We start from the raw sequence: 17,304 nt of genomic DNA on the forward strand, positions 1-17,304 counted from the left end.
TTGGGTGCTTGCAAAAAACAAAAGTTTTGGTTACACAGTGTAGGTGGAGATGGGTTCAGAAGAAATAACGTGATCAGAAGAAGAAGTAGAGAAGAATGGAGAGAGCCGGGGAGAAATAGTAAAGTCAGGATGTAGAACTAGTCTATCCCTTCAACAATCTATCCCTGGTCCTTGGTCTCTCCCCTGGTAGTGAACAGTAAAAATTCAATAAAAGAAAGAGAGATGAAGGGATAGAGCGAGGAGGGAAATAGTCACCTGGTGGCGAACATGGCTCTGAGCGATGAGAAGGTGGCAGCGTCCTCCTTCAGGGCCTTCAGTTCGTTCCTTAGCTTCATCATGGTGTCTGTCACCATGTGCTTCTCATTCTCATACTTACTCTTCAGGTTGGCCAGGGCATTCTCTGCAGTCTGCAAGAACAAGGGAACAGGGACATTTCTTTCACCTTTATTTAACCAGAAAGCCCCATTGAAGTCAGAATACATTTCTCCCCAAGTGAGTTAGAAGACAATTGAACATTCAAAATGAGGACATTAGTGTGACTGTGACAGCAGTATCTATATACTCTATATATCCTAATGGCTACCGTAGCCTGGTGAGAACCATCTACAGCTTTCGGAGATTTCTTGGGACCAGCCTCAAAGTAGATTCTAGCAAGGCCGTGTTAGACAGCGAATCCATATCTCGGATACCATATCCATGTCTGACCTGTTTGTTCGCTTTGAGCACCAGTCTGAGGGTAGCTATCTGTTCTCTCTTGGTGCTGAGCAGAGACTTGAGCTTCAGTATCTCCTCCATACAGGCCTCTTTGTCCTTGTCAAACAGCGGGGCCAGTTCCCTGGCTGCAGCCCTCTGTCTGGACAGCTGGAGTGACCGGTCCACTGCCCTCTGGAGGTGCCTCACCTGCAGCATGTTCATCAAGGGAGGTTGTTAGCGAACATTAGCTAATGTTGTCAGTCAGATACACTGGAATCTGTGTCTGTTAGCTTCATGATGACCATTTGGAAGGTTAAAGGTGACACCTGGCATACAAACTGTGATAAACTGTTTCAGGTTTGAACTGCCAATGAAATCAAAAGGTGTGATGATATATGCTTGCTAGTGAATGTACTACGAAGAGTGAAACTATATTCTGTTTGACATGTTCATTCAAATGATTCAAACGGAGTCACCTGCTCTCTGATGATGGCGTTGAGGTTATAGATGTTCATGGGTTCCCTACGCAGGTCTCCAGCTGGCTCTACCGCAGGCGACGATGATGATGATGAAGATGAGGAAGAGGCACTGATGCTGGGGGACCCCGTAGGAGGGGTGCGGGGTACAGGACTGTCTCTGTCCCTCCCCCCGTCCCGGCCTCCCTCTCCTGACAACCGCTCTTTGGATGGAGATTCCGAGGGGCTACGAGACTCCGCCGTGGATGAAGAGGTTGCTGCGGCAACGGCTGCGAGCCGCCGGGCGAGGCGGGGCGTGAGTAGAACGCGGGTGTCGTCACCCTTGAGCGAGGCACTGATACCCCTTAGTCCTCTGCCGTGTCTGTAGTAGTCTAGCATCACCCGGTTGGGCGTCTCATTGTTACAGAGGCAGACGTGGTGGTAAAGTTGAGCCAGCTCCTCGCTGAAGGTGACCAGTTCGTCCTGTGCTGCGTTGAGCGCCCCCTGGCTCTCGCTGGCCATGTTCTTGGCTGTTCTCAGCTCCGTCTCCAGGCCCCCCACCTTCTCCCTACCTTCCCGGCAGCTCCTCTCCAGCCTCCCCACCTGCTGCTCCAGAGATCTGTGCTGGGCCTCTCCGCGCGTCCTCTCCTCCACCCCGCCCTCCACACACTGGTTGTACCTCTCTCTCAGCGACTTCAGCTCAGCCTTTAGCTCGACCACCTCGGTTACAGCCACCCTGTATTTACACTGGAGGATTTCCAGACCTGGGGTCTGGTGGCAGAATGCCTGGCCCCTGCTGTGTATTAATCCCTTCTCTTTCTCCTCCTCTTCCTCTTCTCCCTGCTCCATCAGGGCCTCTCGGTTGAGGTGGGCCTCCTGGTCGTGCTGGGCCTCCTGGGCGAGATGGGCCTCCCGGTGCAGGTGCCTGAGGGCGGTGACTCTCTCGCTGAGGCGGAGGGCCCTCTCGTGCTGCTCGTTCAGGGCACCCTGTGTATGCTGCAGCTGCGTCTGACACTCTTGCAGGCTGATCAACAGCCCTGTTTTCTCCCGCTCTGCCTATGAACACACACACACACAAACAGCTATTTTCAGCCTATTGTTAAACTAGTAGCTTTCTTATCATCTCCAGCCCCACAACCTTAAATAATCTGCATCATTTCCCTGCACACTCAGCACAGTCCACCTCATTCTCTTAGGCCCCCCCCCGCTGAAAGAAACAGCACAGACAAGCATAGGCTGGTCCAGCATAGGTGTTGATTTTGCTGGTGACCAACCTTCACTCTGATTTCTTGGTGCCTTCGCTGTGTTTTTGCTGGTGACCAGCCTTCGTTGTGTTTTTGCTGGTGACCAGCCTTCGCTGTGTTTTTGCTGGTGACCAGCCTTCGCTGTGTTTTTGCTGGTGACCAGCCTTCGCTGTGTTTTTGCTGGTGACCAGCCTTCGTTGTGTTTTTGCCGGTGACCAGCCTTCGTTGTGTTTTTGCTGGTGACCAGCCTTCGCTGTGTTTTTGCTGGTGACCAGCCTTCGCTGTGTTTTTGCTGGTGACCAGCCTTCGCTGTGTTTTTGCTGGTGACCAGCCTTCGCTGTGTTTTTGCTGGTGACCAGCCTTCGCTGTGTTTTTGCTGGTGACCAGCCTTCGCTGTGTTTTTGCTGGTGACCTACCTTTGCTGTGTTTTGGACACAGTGACCTGCAAAAGCTGGTCACCAGCAAAACCAGTATCAATTCATATCATGCTGGATTTAAAAGTGATGTTTAATTTCTATTGGAATCCAGCCAGTGTGGGGATATCCAATAATTGTAACTTTTCTTCACCCACGATATGCATTCAGAATGACTGCCAGGGGCAGAAAGAGGAATAAATGAGACTACCCAAATTATCTAAACTGGAGCAATAAGTCCAACTAACAGATTGTATTAGTTTAGAAAAAATGTATGTTATTTATCTTTGTGTAGCATAAGATTAATTAATCAATCAATGTACATGCAAAAACACCACAAACAAGAGAGATATTGAGACAATTTAAAGAATCTACTGCAATAGAGCATGCTGGGAAATGTAATAATGATGGGCATGGTCAGGGTAGCTAGACCATGCTAGACCAGCATGGACCAGCATACCAACATCACCAGCATAAACTGGTATGTGTCCAAAACACAGCGAAGGCTAGTCAACAGCAAAACCAGCTAGACTATTCTAGTAAACCATCATACCCAACTAGACCATGTTGGACAGACCAGCTTGACCAGAACTAACCAGCATAGGCCAGCAAATACCAGCATGGATCAGCTTGAAATGTATGCTGGTCTATGCTGTTTTTTTCAGCAGGGCCTAAGCCCTGCACACTACTGAGGGTACAGTAAACCTTGCACACTACTGAGGGTGAATCAATAGTCTAGTGTGTCAGTGAGGATATAAATAAGCCTTTCCTCCAGTCCAGCCAATCGGAGCGAGGCTGAGGGAATGTGTGGGGAGATGCAGTTTCACCTATAGGGACTGCAGTAAATGGTTGGACACACATCAACGCCACACACATCCTACTGCATCTTCATCTCACTGGCCAACTGGGCTGGAGGAAACTACAGAAGAGGAGACACCCACTATGAAACAAAATGGCGGCCATTTTGATTAGAGTCCAAGTAACAGCCAGTGGTCCAGTAACGGCTGATCCCACAGCTTCTCACTGGTGCTACAACACTTTATCTGACTGCTGGGATAACCTTTATTATTTATCGTCTTAAGAGGCTGAAAAAGGGAGAGGCAGGCCGAGCGATAGAGAGAGCGAGAGAGAGAGAGAGAGAGAGAGAGAGAGAGAGAGATGAGAGAGAGAGAGAGAGAGAGAGAGAGAGAGAGAGATGAGAGAGAGAGAGAGAGAGAGAGAGATGAGAGAGAGCAGGAATAGAGAGAGCGCTGTATGCAGTGAGGTTATGTCAGCAGTCTCTCACTCTGAATAATTCAACACTTATTCCTACATCTACAATATGGGGCTGCTGAGGGGATATAGACGTGTTCATTTGTACAGCATCGGTGTGTTCACTTTGTAATATTGTTTATGTTTACATTGATGAGCTAGAATGAGTATGTTTGTTTGCCACAGTGTTCTGATATCCTCCTGTATGTCATTGTTACATGCTTATAACACTGAGAAATCTGAGCACCAAACTCCAGAGGCTCCCAAAACGCCCCTCTACTCATTCAAACCGAGTGAACCGTACATCTCCACCCACCTGTAGCAGCTGCTGCTTGAGCTTCTGTATCTCTGTCAGGTTCATCTCACTGAACAGATCCGACACCATCCCCTCTCCTTTCCTCCCCGCTCCCCGACACTCTCCATTGGCCCTGGGCAGCGACCCTGTCCCCGTCCCAGTTCCTGACCCTCCATGTATATGCCCGTTACACCTGCCCGGCTCCTCTGAGCTGGGCGACAGGGCGGAGACAGGCGTAGCCGTGCCACTAGGTGGAGCTGAGGTGAAAGTGAGGTGGGCGCTGCCCGTGTATTGGACGTCACACAGGCTGAGGTGGTGGACCAGCTCCTTGCGGAGATGCTTCTTCTGCTCCCGCTCGCTCTTCAGGGAGTCCAGGGCCTCCTCTAGCTGGGCCTCGGAGATGTCTTTGAGACGTAAGGCGTCTTCTAACTGACTGTTCAGCAGCTCGGTCTCCTCCTCCAGAACCTTGATCTCATGCTTTAACCCCTCGTACTCCACCTGAGGGAGGGAAGGAGGGAGGAAGGGGGAGGGTAGGAGGGAGGAAGGGGGAGGGTAGGAGGGAGGAAGGGGGAGGGAAGGAGGGAGGAAGGGGGAGGGAAGGAGGGAGGAAGGGGGAGGGTAGGAGGGAGGAAGCGGGAGGGAAGGAGGGAGGAAGGGGGAGGGAAGGAGGGAGGAAGGGGGAGGGTAGGAGGGAGGAAGGGGGAGGGAAGGAGGGAGGAAGGGGGAGGGTAGGAGGGAAGAAGGGGGAGGGAAGGAGGGAGGAAGGGGGAGGGTAGGAAGAGGTAAGTAGAGAGAGAGAGGCATAATGTGGTGTTAGGGATGGGGACACATTGTGTGTGTGTGAGTGTGAGTGTGTGTGTGTGTGTGTGTGTGTGTGTGTGTGTGTGTGTGTGTGCGTGCGTGTGTGTAACCACATGTATGTGTAAGTGTGCCTGTGTGTGCATGCGCGTGTAGGTGTGCGTTTGTGTGTGTGTGTGTGTGCAACCGCATGCGTGTGTATGTACTGTGTTCTCTCACCTGATTCTGTTTGAGAGTGGACACTAGTTTCTGCAGGGTGATGTTCTCCTCCTCCAGCTCAGTGTAGTCCTGTAGGAGTCGAGCCTCTCTGAACTTATATTCCCTGATCTCCTCTCTCATCCGGCTCCGCTGCAGCTCCAACATCTCATTACTCTACAGGACAGACACAAACACCAGGGTTTAGTTAACACACACAACCCTGGCTACTATCAAATACACAAGACCTGTGGTTATTATCAATAACTGTGCATACATGTATATAGTAAGTAGCCACTGCTCTGAGTCTCCTCTAAACCACACCCCCCGGCCTCTAACCCCTGGTGCCTCACCTCTCTGAGCTCCTGCAGCAGGGTACTGAGGTGTTCGTTGTCAGCCTGTGTGTTGACTGTGACGGCACGGCTCTGTTTGAGCTCTGACTGGATCACCAGCAGGCGACTCGTGTAGTACGCCTCCTTCGTGGCTGACTCCTGCAAGAGGGTCTCCTCGTTGGTCTCCCCGTCCGCAGCCACCTTGCGCTGGGTGGAGAAGGTCTGGCCAAACGCCTGGGCAGGGGCAAAGGAGGGGCGAGAGAGAAGTTATGACGTTTCAGTAGCATAGCCTGTTGTTTTGTCCTGGTTATGTAAATGCTATTTTCCGACTCCTATAAAACATACATGGAAAGGTAAAGAGAAACCACCATCTGAAACTGTTCCACCGCCTAGTCTGGGCTGGTGGACACACAGTAGGGCTGCATCATATAGGCAAAAACATTGATTTTCATTTTTTTGGGGGACGGGGATTAATTGTGCAGCCGTAATACACACACACACACACACACACACCACCAATCAATACACAGCTCAGCAAGAGGCTGAGAGGAAGTACATCATAGAGTAGGAGCATCTATTTACGGTGCAGAGCGACAGTAAACTCAAGGAGGGATAAAACAAAGACTGTTGGGGGGGAAATAGAGAAACGGAGAGAGGCAAAGAATCCTGCTCTCCCCTGGGATTCTAGCAACAGAACACAGACGTGGAAGCACTTTAAATGACGTGGCGCTGAACCTAAACGGAACCTAAATATAATGATCCATGATCCATAAATACATGGGATTAAGTGCACTTGACGTAAAGTCGGACAAGAGGGAAGGCGATCGTAATGTTCCCTACAGGGCCACCGAATAAGTACAGTCTACTGAAACAGCCATGCAGGGACTCCACAGTGGACTACCGCAGGCTGTTCATCACTCTCCTATTAGTTCAGCTTCAGTGGTGCGATTCAGACTCACGTGTCCACACTGTAATAGAGAGAGTAATGATTTTGCACAGAGACGTATTTGTGTAAACTAACAGACTCAACATAATTAAACATCTATTGGAACTATTGGAGACACTGAGGAACGTTGGGATGTCGTGTAGTTTATGACCGTTATAGGTTCTGCTGTTTGCAGCTGAAAGGGGACGAGACCTTTCCTCCAGCTTTTGAAGGTTTAAAGGTCATGTGTGGTTTGATGACACTGCCCTTCATCTGCCAAAACACACACGTCATGCACACACACGCATGTGTGCACGCTCACACACACACGCACGCACACACACAATCATTCACTCTCAGATGTCACTATATGCCAGCGTGTCAGGAAAGGTGTCCTTTAATAAAGAGAGCACATCAAATTTCAGCTTACAAAAAGATGGATTTCCAAAACGCATGTACAGTACAGTACACAGTAAAGTGAAAGACAGTGCCTATATTACCCATGGCAAGCAACTGGTCTACCAATCTATGGTCAAAGAGGTGGGTCATACCTATATGCATGCATGCAGAATGACTTACACTATGACTGCATACATCAAGCTAAAAGCCACATTAAATCATAGTTTATTTTTCTACACCTCTACGGGTTGAGTAAATGTCATCCAAAAAGAAACAATGTCCCCTTCCAATGTCATTACAATGGCATCCACTCTTAACGCAGCCACTCACTTTAAGTGGAGAAGAGAAGCTGAGGGAGTATCCCAAATGTCACCATATTCCCTATATAGTGCACTACTTTTGACCAGAGCCATATGGGCTACACATTTATTTTAATTTGATTTTATTTCACCTTTATTTAACCAGGTAGGCTAGTTGAGATCAAGTTCTCATTTGCAACTGTGACCTGGCCAAGATGGACTATGGACTATGTACAGCTGCAGCGATCGGTTAGCTGCTCAGATAGCTGATGTTTAAAGTTGGTGAGGGAAATAAAAGTCTCCAACTTTAGCGATTTTTGCAATTCGTTCCAGTCACAGGCAGCAGAGAACTGGAAGGAAAGGCGGCCGAATGAAGTGTTGGCTTTGGGGATGATCAGTGAGATACACCTGCTGGAGCGTGTGCTACGGGTGGGTGTTGTTATCGTGACCAGTGAACTGAGATAAGGCGGAGTTTTACTTAGCATGGACTTATATATGACCTGGAGCCAGTGGGTTTGGCGACGAATATGTAGCGAGGGCCAGCCGACTAGAGCATACAGGTCGCAGTGGTGGGTGGTATAAGGTGTTTTAGTAACAAAACGGATGGCACTATTATAAAATGCATCTAGTTTGCTAAGTAGAGTATTGGAAGCTATTTTGTAGATGACATCGCTGAAGTCGAGGATCGGTAGGATAGTCAGTTTTACTAGGGTAAGGAAATAGGAAATAGGAAATAGGGTGCCATTTGGGATGCATACCCTAACGCTGGTCATCCAATTCCCTCTGACAGTAGAGTAGAACATTCTCCCCGCTTGACGAGAGACAGATGGGGCGTTACAGAGCAGAGCAGAACAAGCCGCAGTGTCACCAAGCCTTTTTATTTGCTGCAAATCCCAATATGTAGCCTCTCTCGAGGCACTCTCTGCCTGGCTAGGACAGCCATGATCCTAGTGTGACTGTCTCTGCCTGGCTAGGACAGACATTATCCTAGTGTGACTGTCTCTGCCTGGCTAGGACAGCCATGATCCTAGTGTGACTGTCTCTGCCTGCCTAGGACAGCCATGATCCTAGTGTGACTGTCTCTGCCTGCCTAGGACAGCCATGATCCTAGTGTGACTGTATCTGCCTGGCTAGGACAGACATGATCCTAGTGTGACTGTCTCTGTCTGGCTAGGACAGACATGAATGATCCTAGTGTGACTGTCTCTGCCTGGCTAGGACAGACATGATCCTAGTGTGACTGTCTCTGCCTGCCTAGGACAGCCATGATCCAAGTGTGGTTATGTCTCTGCCTTGCTAGGACAGACATGATCCTAGTGTGACTGTCTCTGCCTGGCTAGGACAGACATGATCCTAGTGTGACTGTCTCTGCCTGGCTAGGACAGACATGATCCTAGTGTGATTGTCTCTGTCTGGCTAGGACAGACATGAATGATCCTAGTGTGACTGTCTCTGCCTGGCTAGGACAGACATGATCCTAGTGTGATTGTCTCTGCCTGGCTAGGACAGACATGAATGATCCTAGTGTGATTGTCTCTGCCTGCCTAGGACAGACATGAATGATCCTAGTGTGACTGTCTCTGCCTGGCTAGGACAGACATGATCCTAGTGTGATTGTCTCTGCCTGGCTAGGACAGACATGATCCTAGTGTGACTGTCTCTGCCTGGCTAGGACAGACATGAATGATCCTAGTGTGATTGTCTCTGCCTGCCTAGGACAGACATGATCCTAGTGTGACTGTCTCTGCCTGGCTAGGACAGACATGATCCTAGTGTGTCTGTCTCTGCCTGGCTAGGACAGACATGATCCTAGTGTGATTGTCTCTGCCTGGCTAGGACAGACATGATCCTAGTGTGACTGTCTCTGCCTGGCTAGGACAGACATGATCCTAGTGTGATTGTCTCTGCCTGCCTAGGACAGACATGATCCTAGTGTGTCTGTCTCTGCCTGGCTAGGACAGACATGAATGATCCTAGTGTGATTGTCTCTGCCTGGCTAGGACAGACATGATCCTAGTGTGACTGTCTCTGCCTGGCTAGGACAGACATGATCCTAGTGTGTCTGTCTCTGCCTGGCTAGGACAGACATTATCCTAGTGTGACTGTCTCTGTCTGGCTAGGACAGACATGATCCTAGTGTGATTGTCTCTGCCTGCCTAGGACAGACATGATCCTAGTGTGACTGTTTCTGCCTGGCTAGGACAGACATGATCCTAGTGTGATTGTCTCTGTCTGGCTAGGACAGACATGAATGATCCTAGTGTGACTGTCTCTGCCTGGCTAGGACAGACATGATCCTAGTGTGATTGTCTCTGTCTGGCTAGGACAGCCATGATCCTAGTGTGTCTGTCTCTGCCTGGCTAGGACAGACATGATCCTAGTGTGATTGTCTCTGCCTGGCTAGGACAGACATGAATGATCCTAGTGTGATTGTCTCTGCCTGCCTAGGACAGACATGAATGATCCTAGTGTGACTGTCTCTGCCTGGCTAGGACAGACATGATCCTAGTGTGATTGTCTCTGCCTGGCTAGGACAGACATGATCCTAGTGTGTCTGTCTCTGCCTGGCTAGGACAGACATGAATGATCCTAGTGTGATTGTCTCTGCCTGGCTAGGACAGACATGATCCTAGTGTGACTGTCTCTGCCTGGCTAGGACAGACATGATCCTAGTGTGATTGTCTCTGCCTGCCTAGGACAGACATGATCCTAGTGTGTCTGTCTCTGCCTGGCTAGGACAGACATGATCCTAGTGTGATTGTCTCTGCCTGGCTAGGACAGACATGAATGATCCTAGTGTGATTGTCTCTGCCTGGCTAGGACAGACATGATCCTAGTGTGACTGTCTCTGCCTGGCTAGGACAGACATTATCCTAGTGTGACTGTCTCTGTCTGGCTAGGACAGACATGATCCTAGTGTGATTGTCTCTGCCTGCCTAGGACAGACATGATCCTAGTGTGACTGTCTCTGCCTGGCTAGGACAGACATGATCCTAGTGTGATTGTCTCTGTCTGGCTAGGACAGACATGAATGATCCTAGTGTGACTGTCTCTGCCTGGCTAGGACAGACATGATCCTAGTGTGATTGTCTCTGCCTGGCTAGGACAGACATTAATGATCCTAGTGTGATTGTCTCTGCCTGCCTAGGACAGACATGATCCTAGTGTGACTGTCTCTGCCTGGCTAGGGCAGACATGATCCTAGTGTGACTGTATCTGCCTGGCTAGGACAGACATGATCCTAGTGTGACTGTCTCTGTCTGGCTAGGACAGACATGATCCTAGTGTGACTGTCTCTGCCTGCCTAGGACAGCCATGATCCTAGTGTGATTGTCTCTGCCTGCCTAGGACAGACATGATCCTAGTGTGATTGTCTCTGCCTGCCTAGGACAGACATGATCCTAGTGTGATTGTCTCTGCCTGGCTAGGACAGACATGATCCTAGTGTGACTGTCTCTGCCTGGCTAGGACAGCCATGATCCTAGTGTGGTTATGTCTCTGCCTGGCTAGGACAGACATGATCCTAGTGTGATTGTCTCTGCCTGGCTAGGACAGACATGATCCTAGTGTGACTGTCTCTGCCTGCTTAGGACAGCCATGATCCTAGTGTGGTTATGTCTCTGCCTGGCTAGGACAGACATGATCCTAGTGTGACTGTCTCTGTCTGGCTAGGACAGACATGATCCTAGTGTGACTGTCTCTGCCTGCCTAGGACAGCCATGATCCTAGTGTGGTTATGTCTCTGCCTGGCTAGGACAGACATGATCCTAGTGTGACTGTCTCTGCCTGGCTAGGACAGACATGATCCTAGTGTGACTGTCTCTGCCTGGCTAGGCCAGACATGATCCTAGTGTGATTGTCTCTGCCTGCCTAGGACAGACATGATCCTAGTGTGACTGTCTCTGCCTGGCTAGGACAGACATGATCCTAGTGTGATTGTCTCTGTCTGGCTAGGACAGACATGAATGATCCTAGTGTGACTGTCTCTGCCTGGCTAGGACAGACATGATCCTAGTGTGATTGTCTCTGCCTGGCTAGGACAGACATTAATGATCCTAGTGTGACTGTCTCTGTCTGGCTAGGACAGACATGATCCTAGTGTGACTGTCTCTGCCTGCCTAGGACAGCCATGATCCTAGTGTGATTGTCTCTGCCTGCCTAGGACAGACATGATCCTAGTGTGATTGTCTCTGCCTGCCTAGGACAGACATGATCCTAGTGTGATTGTCTCTGCCTGGCTAGGACAGACATGATCCTAGTGTGACTGTCTCTGCCTGGCTAGGACAGCCATGATCCTAGTGTGGTTATGTCTCTGCCTGGCTAGGACAGACATGATCCTAGTGTGATTGTCTCTGCCTGGCTAGGACAGACATGATCCTAGTGTGACTGTCTCTGCCTGCTTAGGACAGCCATGATCCTAGTGTGGTTATGTCTCTGCCTGGCTAGGACAGACATGATCCTAGTGTGACTGTCTCTGTCTGGCTAGGACAGACATGATCCTAGTGTGACTGTCTCTGCCTGCCTAGGACAGCCATGATCCTAGTGTGGTTATGTCTCTGCCTGGCTAGGACAGACATGATCCTAGTGTGACTGTCTCTGCCTGGCTAGGACAGACATGATCCTAGTGTGACTGTCTCTGCCTGGCTAGGCCAGACATGATCCTAGTGTGATTGTCTCTGCCTGCCTAGGACAGACATGATCCTAGTGTGACTGTCTCTGCCTGGCTAGGACAGACATGATCCTAGTGTGATTGTCTCTGTCTGGCTAGGACAGACATGAATGATCCTAGTGTGACTGTCTCTGCCTGGCTAGGACAGACATGATCCTAGTGTGATTGTCTCTGCCTGGCTAGGACAGACATTAATGATCCTAGTGTGATTGTCTCTGCCTGCCTAGGACAGACATGATCCTAGTGTGACTGTCTCTGCCTGGCTAGGGCAGACATGATCCTAGTGTGACTGTATCTGCCTGGCTAGGACAGACATGATCCTAGTGTGACTGTCTCTGTCTGGCTAGGACAGACATGATCCTAGTGTGACTGTCTCTGTCTGGCTAGGACAGACATGATCCTAGTGTGACTGTCTCTGCCTGCCTAGGACAGCCATGATCCTAGTGTGGTTATGTCTCTGCCTGGCTAGGACAGACATGATCCTAGTGTGACTGTCTCTGCCTGGCTAGGACAGACATGATCCTAGTGTGACTGTCTCTGCCTGGCTAGGCCAGACATGATCCTAGTGTGATTGTCTCTGCCTGCCTAGGACAGACATGATCCTAGTGTGACTGTCTCTGCCTGGCTAGGACAGACATGATCCTAGTGTGATTGTCTCTGTCTGGCTAGGACAGACATGAATGATCCTAGTGTGACTGTCTCTGCCTGGCTAGGACAGACATGATCCTAGTGTGATTGTCTCTGCCTGGCTAGGACAGACATTAATGATCCTAGTGTGACTGTCTCTGTCTGGCTAGGACAGACATGATCCTAGTGTGACTGTCTCTGCCTGCCTAGGACAGCCATGATCCTAGTGTGATTGTCTCTGCCTGCCTAGGACAGACATGATCCTAGTGTGATTGTCTCTGCCTGCCTAGGACAGACATGATCCTAGTGTGATTGTCTCTGCCTGGCTAGGACAGACATGATCCTAGTGTGACTGTCTCTGCCTGGCTAGGACAGCCATGATCCTAGTGTGGTTATGTCTCTGCCTGGCTAGGACAGACATGATCCTAGTGTGATTGTCTCTGCCTGGCTAGGACAGACATGATCCTAGTGTGACTGTCTCTGCCTGCTTAGGACAGCCATGATCCTAGTGTGGTTATGTCTCTGCCTGGCTAGGACAGACATGATCCTAGTGTGACTGTCTCTGTCTGGCTAGGACAGACATGATCCTAGTGTGACTGTCTCTGCCTGCCTAGGACAGCCATGATCCTAGTGTGGTTATGTCTCTGCCTGGCTAGGACAGACATGATCCTAGTGTGACTGTCTCTGCCTGGCTAGGACAGACATGATCCTAGTGTGACTGTCTCTGCCTGGCTAGGCCAGACATGATCCTAGTGTGATTGTCTCTGCCTGCCTAGGACAGACATGATCCTAGTGTGACTGTCTCTGCCTGGCTAGGACAGACATGATCCTAGTGTGATTGTCTCTGTCTGGCTAGGACAGACATGAATGATCCTAGTGTGACTGTCTCTGCCTGGCTAGGACAGACATGATCCTAGTGTGATTGTCTCTGCCTGGCTAGGACAGACATTAATGATCCTAGTGTGATTGTCTCTGCCTGCCTAGGACAGACATGATCCTAGTGTGACTGTCTCTGCCTGGCTAGGGCAGACATGATCCTAGTGTGACTGTATCTGCCTGGCTAGGACAGACATGATCCTAGTGTGACTGTCTCTGTCTGGCTAGGACAGACATGATCCTAGTGTGACTGTCTCTGCCTGCCTAGGACAGCCATGATCCTAGTGTGGTTATGTCTCTGCCTGGCTAGGACAGACATGATCCTAGTGTGATTGTCTCTGCCTGGCTAGGACAGACATGATCCTAGTGTAACTGTCTCTGCCTGCCTAGGACAGCCATGATCCTAGTGTGGTTATGTCTCTGCCTGGCTAGGACAGACATGATCCTAGTGTGACTGTCTCTGCCTGGCTAGGACAGACATGATCCTAGTGTGACTGTCTCTGCCTGGCTAGGCCAGACATGATCCTAGTGTGATTGTCTCTGCCTGCCTAGGACAGACATGATCCTAGTGTGTCTGTCTCTGCCTGGCTAGGACAGACATGATCCTAGTGTGATTGTCTCTGCCTGGCTAGGACAGACATGATCCTAGTGTGACTGTCTCTGCCTGGCTAGGACAGACATTATCCTAGTGTGACTGTCTCTGTCTGGCTAGGACAGACATGATCCTAGTGTGACTGTCTCTGCCTGGCTAGGACAGACATTATCCTAGTGTGACTGTCTCTGCCTGGCTAGGACAGCCATGATCCTAGTGTGGTTATGTCTCTGCCTGGCTAGGACAGACATGATCCTAGTGTGATTGTCTCTGCCTGCCTAGGACAGACATGATCCTAGTGTGACTGTCTCTGCCTGGCTAGGGCAGACATGATCCTAGTGTGACTGTATCTGCCTGGCTAGGACAGACATGATCCTAGTGTGACTGTCTCTGTCTGGCTAGGACAGACATGATCCTAGTGTGACTGTCTCTGCCTGCCTAGGACAGCCATGATCCTAGTGTGGTTATGTCTCTGCCTGGCTAGGACAGACATTATCCTAGTGTGATTGTCTCTGCCTGGCTAGGACAGACATGATCCTAGTGTGACTGTCTCTGCCTGGCTAGGACAGACATGATCCTAGTGTGACTGTCTCTGCCTGGCTAGGCCAGACATGATCCTAGTGTGATTGTCTCTGCCTGCCTAGGACAGACATGATCCTAGTGTGTCTGTCTCTGCCTGGCTAGGACAGACATGAATGAGCCTAGTGTGATTGTCTCTGCCTGGCTAGGACAGACATGATCCTAGTGTGACTGTCTCTGCCTGGCTAGGACAGACATTATCCTAGTGTGACTGTCTCTGTCTGGCTAGGACAGACATGATCCTAGTGTGATTGTCTCTGCCTGGCTAGGACAGACATTATCCTAGTATGACTGTCTCTGCCTGGCTAGGACAGACATGATCCTAGTGTGACTGTCTCTGCCTGGCTAGGACAGACATGATCCTAGTGTGATTGTCTCTGCCTGGCTAGGACAGACATGATCCTAGTGTGACTGTCTCTGCCTGGCTAGGACAGACATGATCCTAGTGTGACTGTCTCTGCCTGGCTAGGACAGACATGATCCTAGTGTGACTGTCTCTGTCTGGCTAGGACAGACATGAATGATCCTAGTGTGACTGTCTCTGCCTGGCTAGGACAGACATGATCCTAGTGTGATTGTCTCTGCCTGGCTAGGACAGACATGATCCTAGTGTGACTGTCTCTGTCTGGCTAGGACAGACATGATTCTAGTGTGATTGTCTCTGTCTGGCTAGGACAGACATGAATGATCCTAGTGTGACTGTCTCTGCCTGGCTAGGACAGACATGATCCTAGTGTGATTGTCTCTGCCTGCCTAGGACAGACATGATCCTAGTGTGATTGTCTCTGCCTGCCTAGGACAGACATGATCCTAGTGTGACTGTCTCTGCCTGCCTAGGACAGACATGATCCTAGTGTGACTGTCTCTGCCTGGCTAGGACAGACATGATCCTAGTGTGACTGTCTCTGCCTGGCTAGGACAGACATGATCCTAGTGTGACTGTCTCTGTCTGGCTAGGACAGACATGAATGATCCTAGTGTGACTGTCTCTGCCTGGCTAGGACAGACATGATCCTAGTGTGATTGTCTCTGCCTGGCTAGGACAGACATGATCCTAGTGTGACTGTCTCTGTCTGGCTAGGACAGACATGATCCTAGTGTGATTGTCTCTGTCTGGCTAGGACAGACATGAATGATCCTAGTGTGACTGTCTCTGCCTGGCTAGGACAGACATGATCCTAGTGTGATTGTCTCTGCCTGCCTAGGACAGACATGATCCTAGTGTGATTGTCTCTGCCTGCCTAGGACAGACATGATCCTAGTGTGACTGTCTCTGCCTGCCTAGGACAGCCATGATCCTAGTGTGGTTATGTCTCTGCCTGGCTAGGACAGACATGATCCTAGTGTGATTGTCTCTGCCTGGCTAGGACAGACATGATCCTAGTGTGACTGTCTCTGCCTGGCTAGGACAGACATGATCCTAGTGTGACTGTCTCTGCCTGGCTAGGCCAGACATGATCCTAGTGTGATTGTCTCTGCCTGCCTAGGACAGACATGATCCTAGTGTGACTGTCTCTGTCTGGCTAGGACAGACATGATCCTAGTGTGATTGTCTCTGCCTGCCTAGGACAGACATGATCCTAGTGTGACTGTCTCTGCCTGGCTAGGACAGACATGATCCTAGTGTGACTGTCTCTGCCTGGCTAGGACAGACATTATCCTATTGTGACTGTCTCTGCCTGGCTAGGACAGACATGATCCTAGTGTGACTGTCTCTGCCTGGCTAGGACAGACATGATCCTAGTGTGACTGTCTCTGCCTGGCTAGGACAGACATTATCCTAGTGTGACTGTCTCTGCCTGGCTAGGACAGACATGATCCTAGTGCGACTGTCTCTGCCTGGCTAGGACAGACATGATCCTAGTGTGACTGTCTCTGCCTGGCTAGGACAGACATGAATGATCCTAGTGTGATTGTCTCTGCCTGGCTAGGACAGACATGATCCTAGTGTGACTGTCTCTGCCTGGCTAGGAGAGACATGATCCTAGTGTGACTGTATCTGCCTTGCTAGGACAGACATGATCCTAGTGTGACTGTCTCTACCTGGCTAGGACAGACATGATCCTAGTGTGACTGTCTCTGTCTGGCTAGGACAGACATGATCCTAGTGTGACTGTCTCTGTCTGGCTAGGACAGACATGATCCTAGTGTGACTGTCTCTGTCTGGCTAGGACAGCCATGATCCTAGTGTGATTGTCTCTGTCTGGCTAGGACAGACATTATCCTAGTGTGACTGTCTCTGTCTGGCTAGGACAGACATTATCCTAGTGTGACTGTCTCTGCCTGGCTAGGACAGACATGATCCTAGTGTGACTGTATCTGCCTGGCTAGGACAGACATGATCCTAGTGTGACTGTCTCTGCCTGGCTAGGACAGACATGATCCTAGTGTGACTGTCTCTGCCTGGCTAGGGCAGACATGATCCTAGTGTGGCAGTCTCTGTCTGGCTAGGACAGACGTTATCCTAGTGTGACTGTCTCTGCCTGGCTAGGGCAGACATTATCCTAGTGTGACTGTCTCTGCCTGGCTAAGACAGACATGATGCTGGTGTGACTGTCTCTGCCTGGCTAGGACAGACATGATCCTAGTGTGACTGTCTCTGCCTGGCTAGGACAGACATGATCCTAGTGTGACTGTCTCTGCCTGGCTAGGGCAGACATGA

General features: G+C 50.2%; 1 protein-coding gene across 3 annotated transcripts in view; it reads right to left on the reverse strand.

Annotated features, from left to right (window-relative positions):
• The window catches only part of LOC110500189 (protein bicaudal D homolog 1), a 65,886-nt gene that overhangs the window by 7,102 nt on the left and 41,480 nt on the right, over positions 1-17,304 (reverse strand). For all 3 annotated transcript variants that reach the window (XM_036957550.2, XM_036957552.2, XM_036957549.2), the window contains exons 2-7: positions 5,698-5,910; positions 5,369-5,521; positions 4,373-4,849; positions 1,170-2,204; positions 706-900; positions 256-407 (exon numbers count right to left, since the gene is read on the reverse strand). In XM_036957550.2, coding sequence (XP_036813445.2) covers positions 256-407; positions 706-900; positions 1,170-2,204; positions 4,373-4,849; positions 5,369-5,521; positions 5,698-5,910 — 2,225 coding nt within the window. The remainder of the gene's footprint in view (positions 1-255; positions 408-705; positions 901-1,169; positions 2,205-4,372; positions 4,850-5,368; positions 5,522-5,697; positions 5,911-17,304) is intronic.

The sequence above is a fragment of the Oncorhynchus mykiss genome, chromosome 21 (assembly GCF_057628025.1).
Source record: "Oncorhynchus mykiss isolate SJ-2025 chromosome 21, ASM5762802v1, whole genome shotgun sequence".
NCBI lineage: Eukaryota > Metazoa > Chordata > Actinopteri > Salmoniformes > Salmonidae > Oncorhynchus > Oncorhynchus mykiss.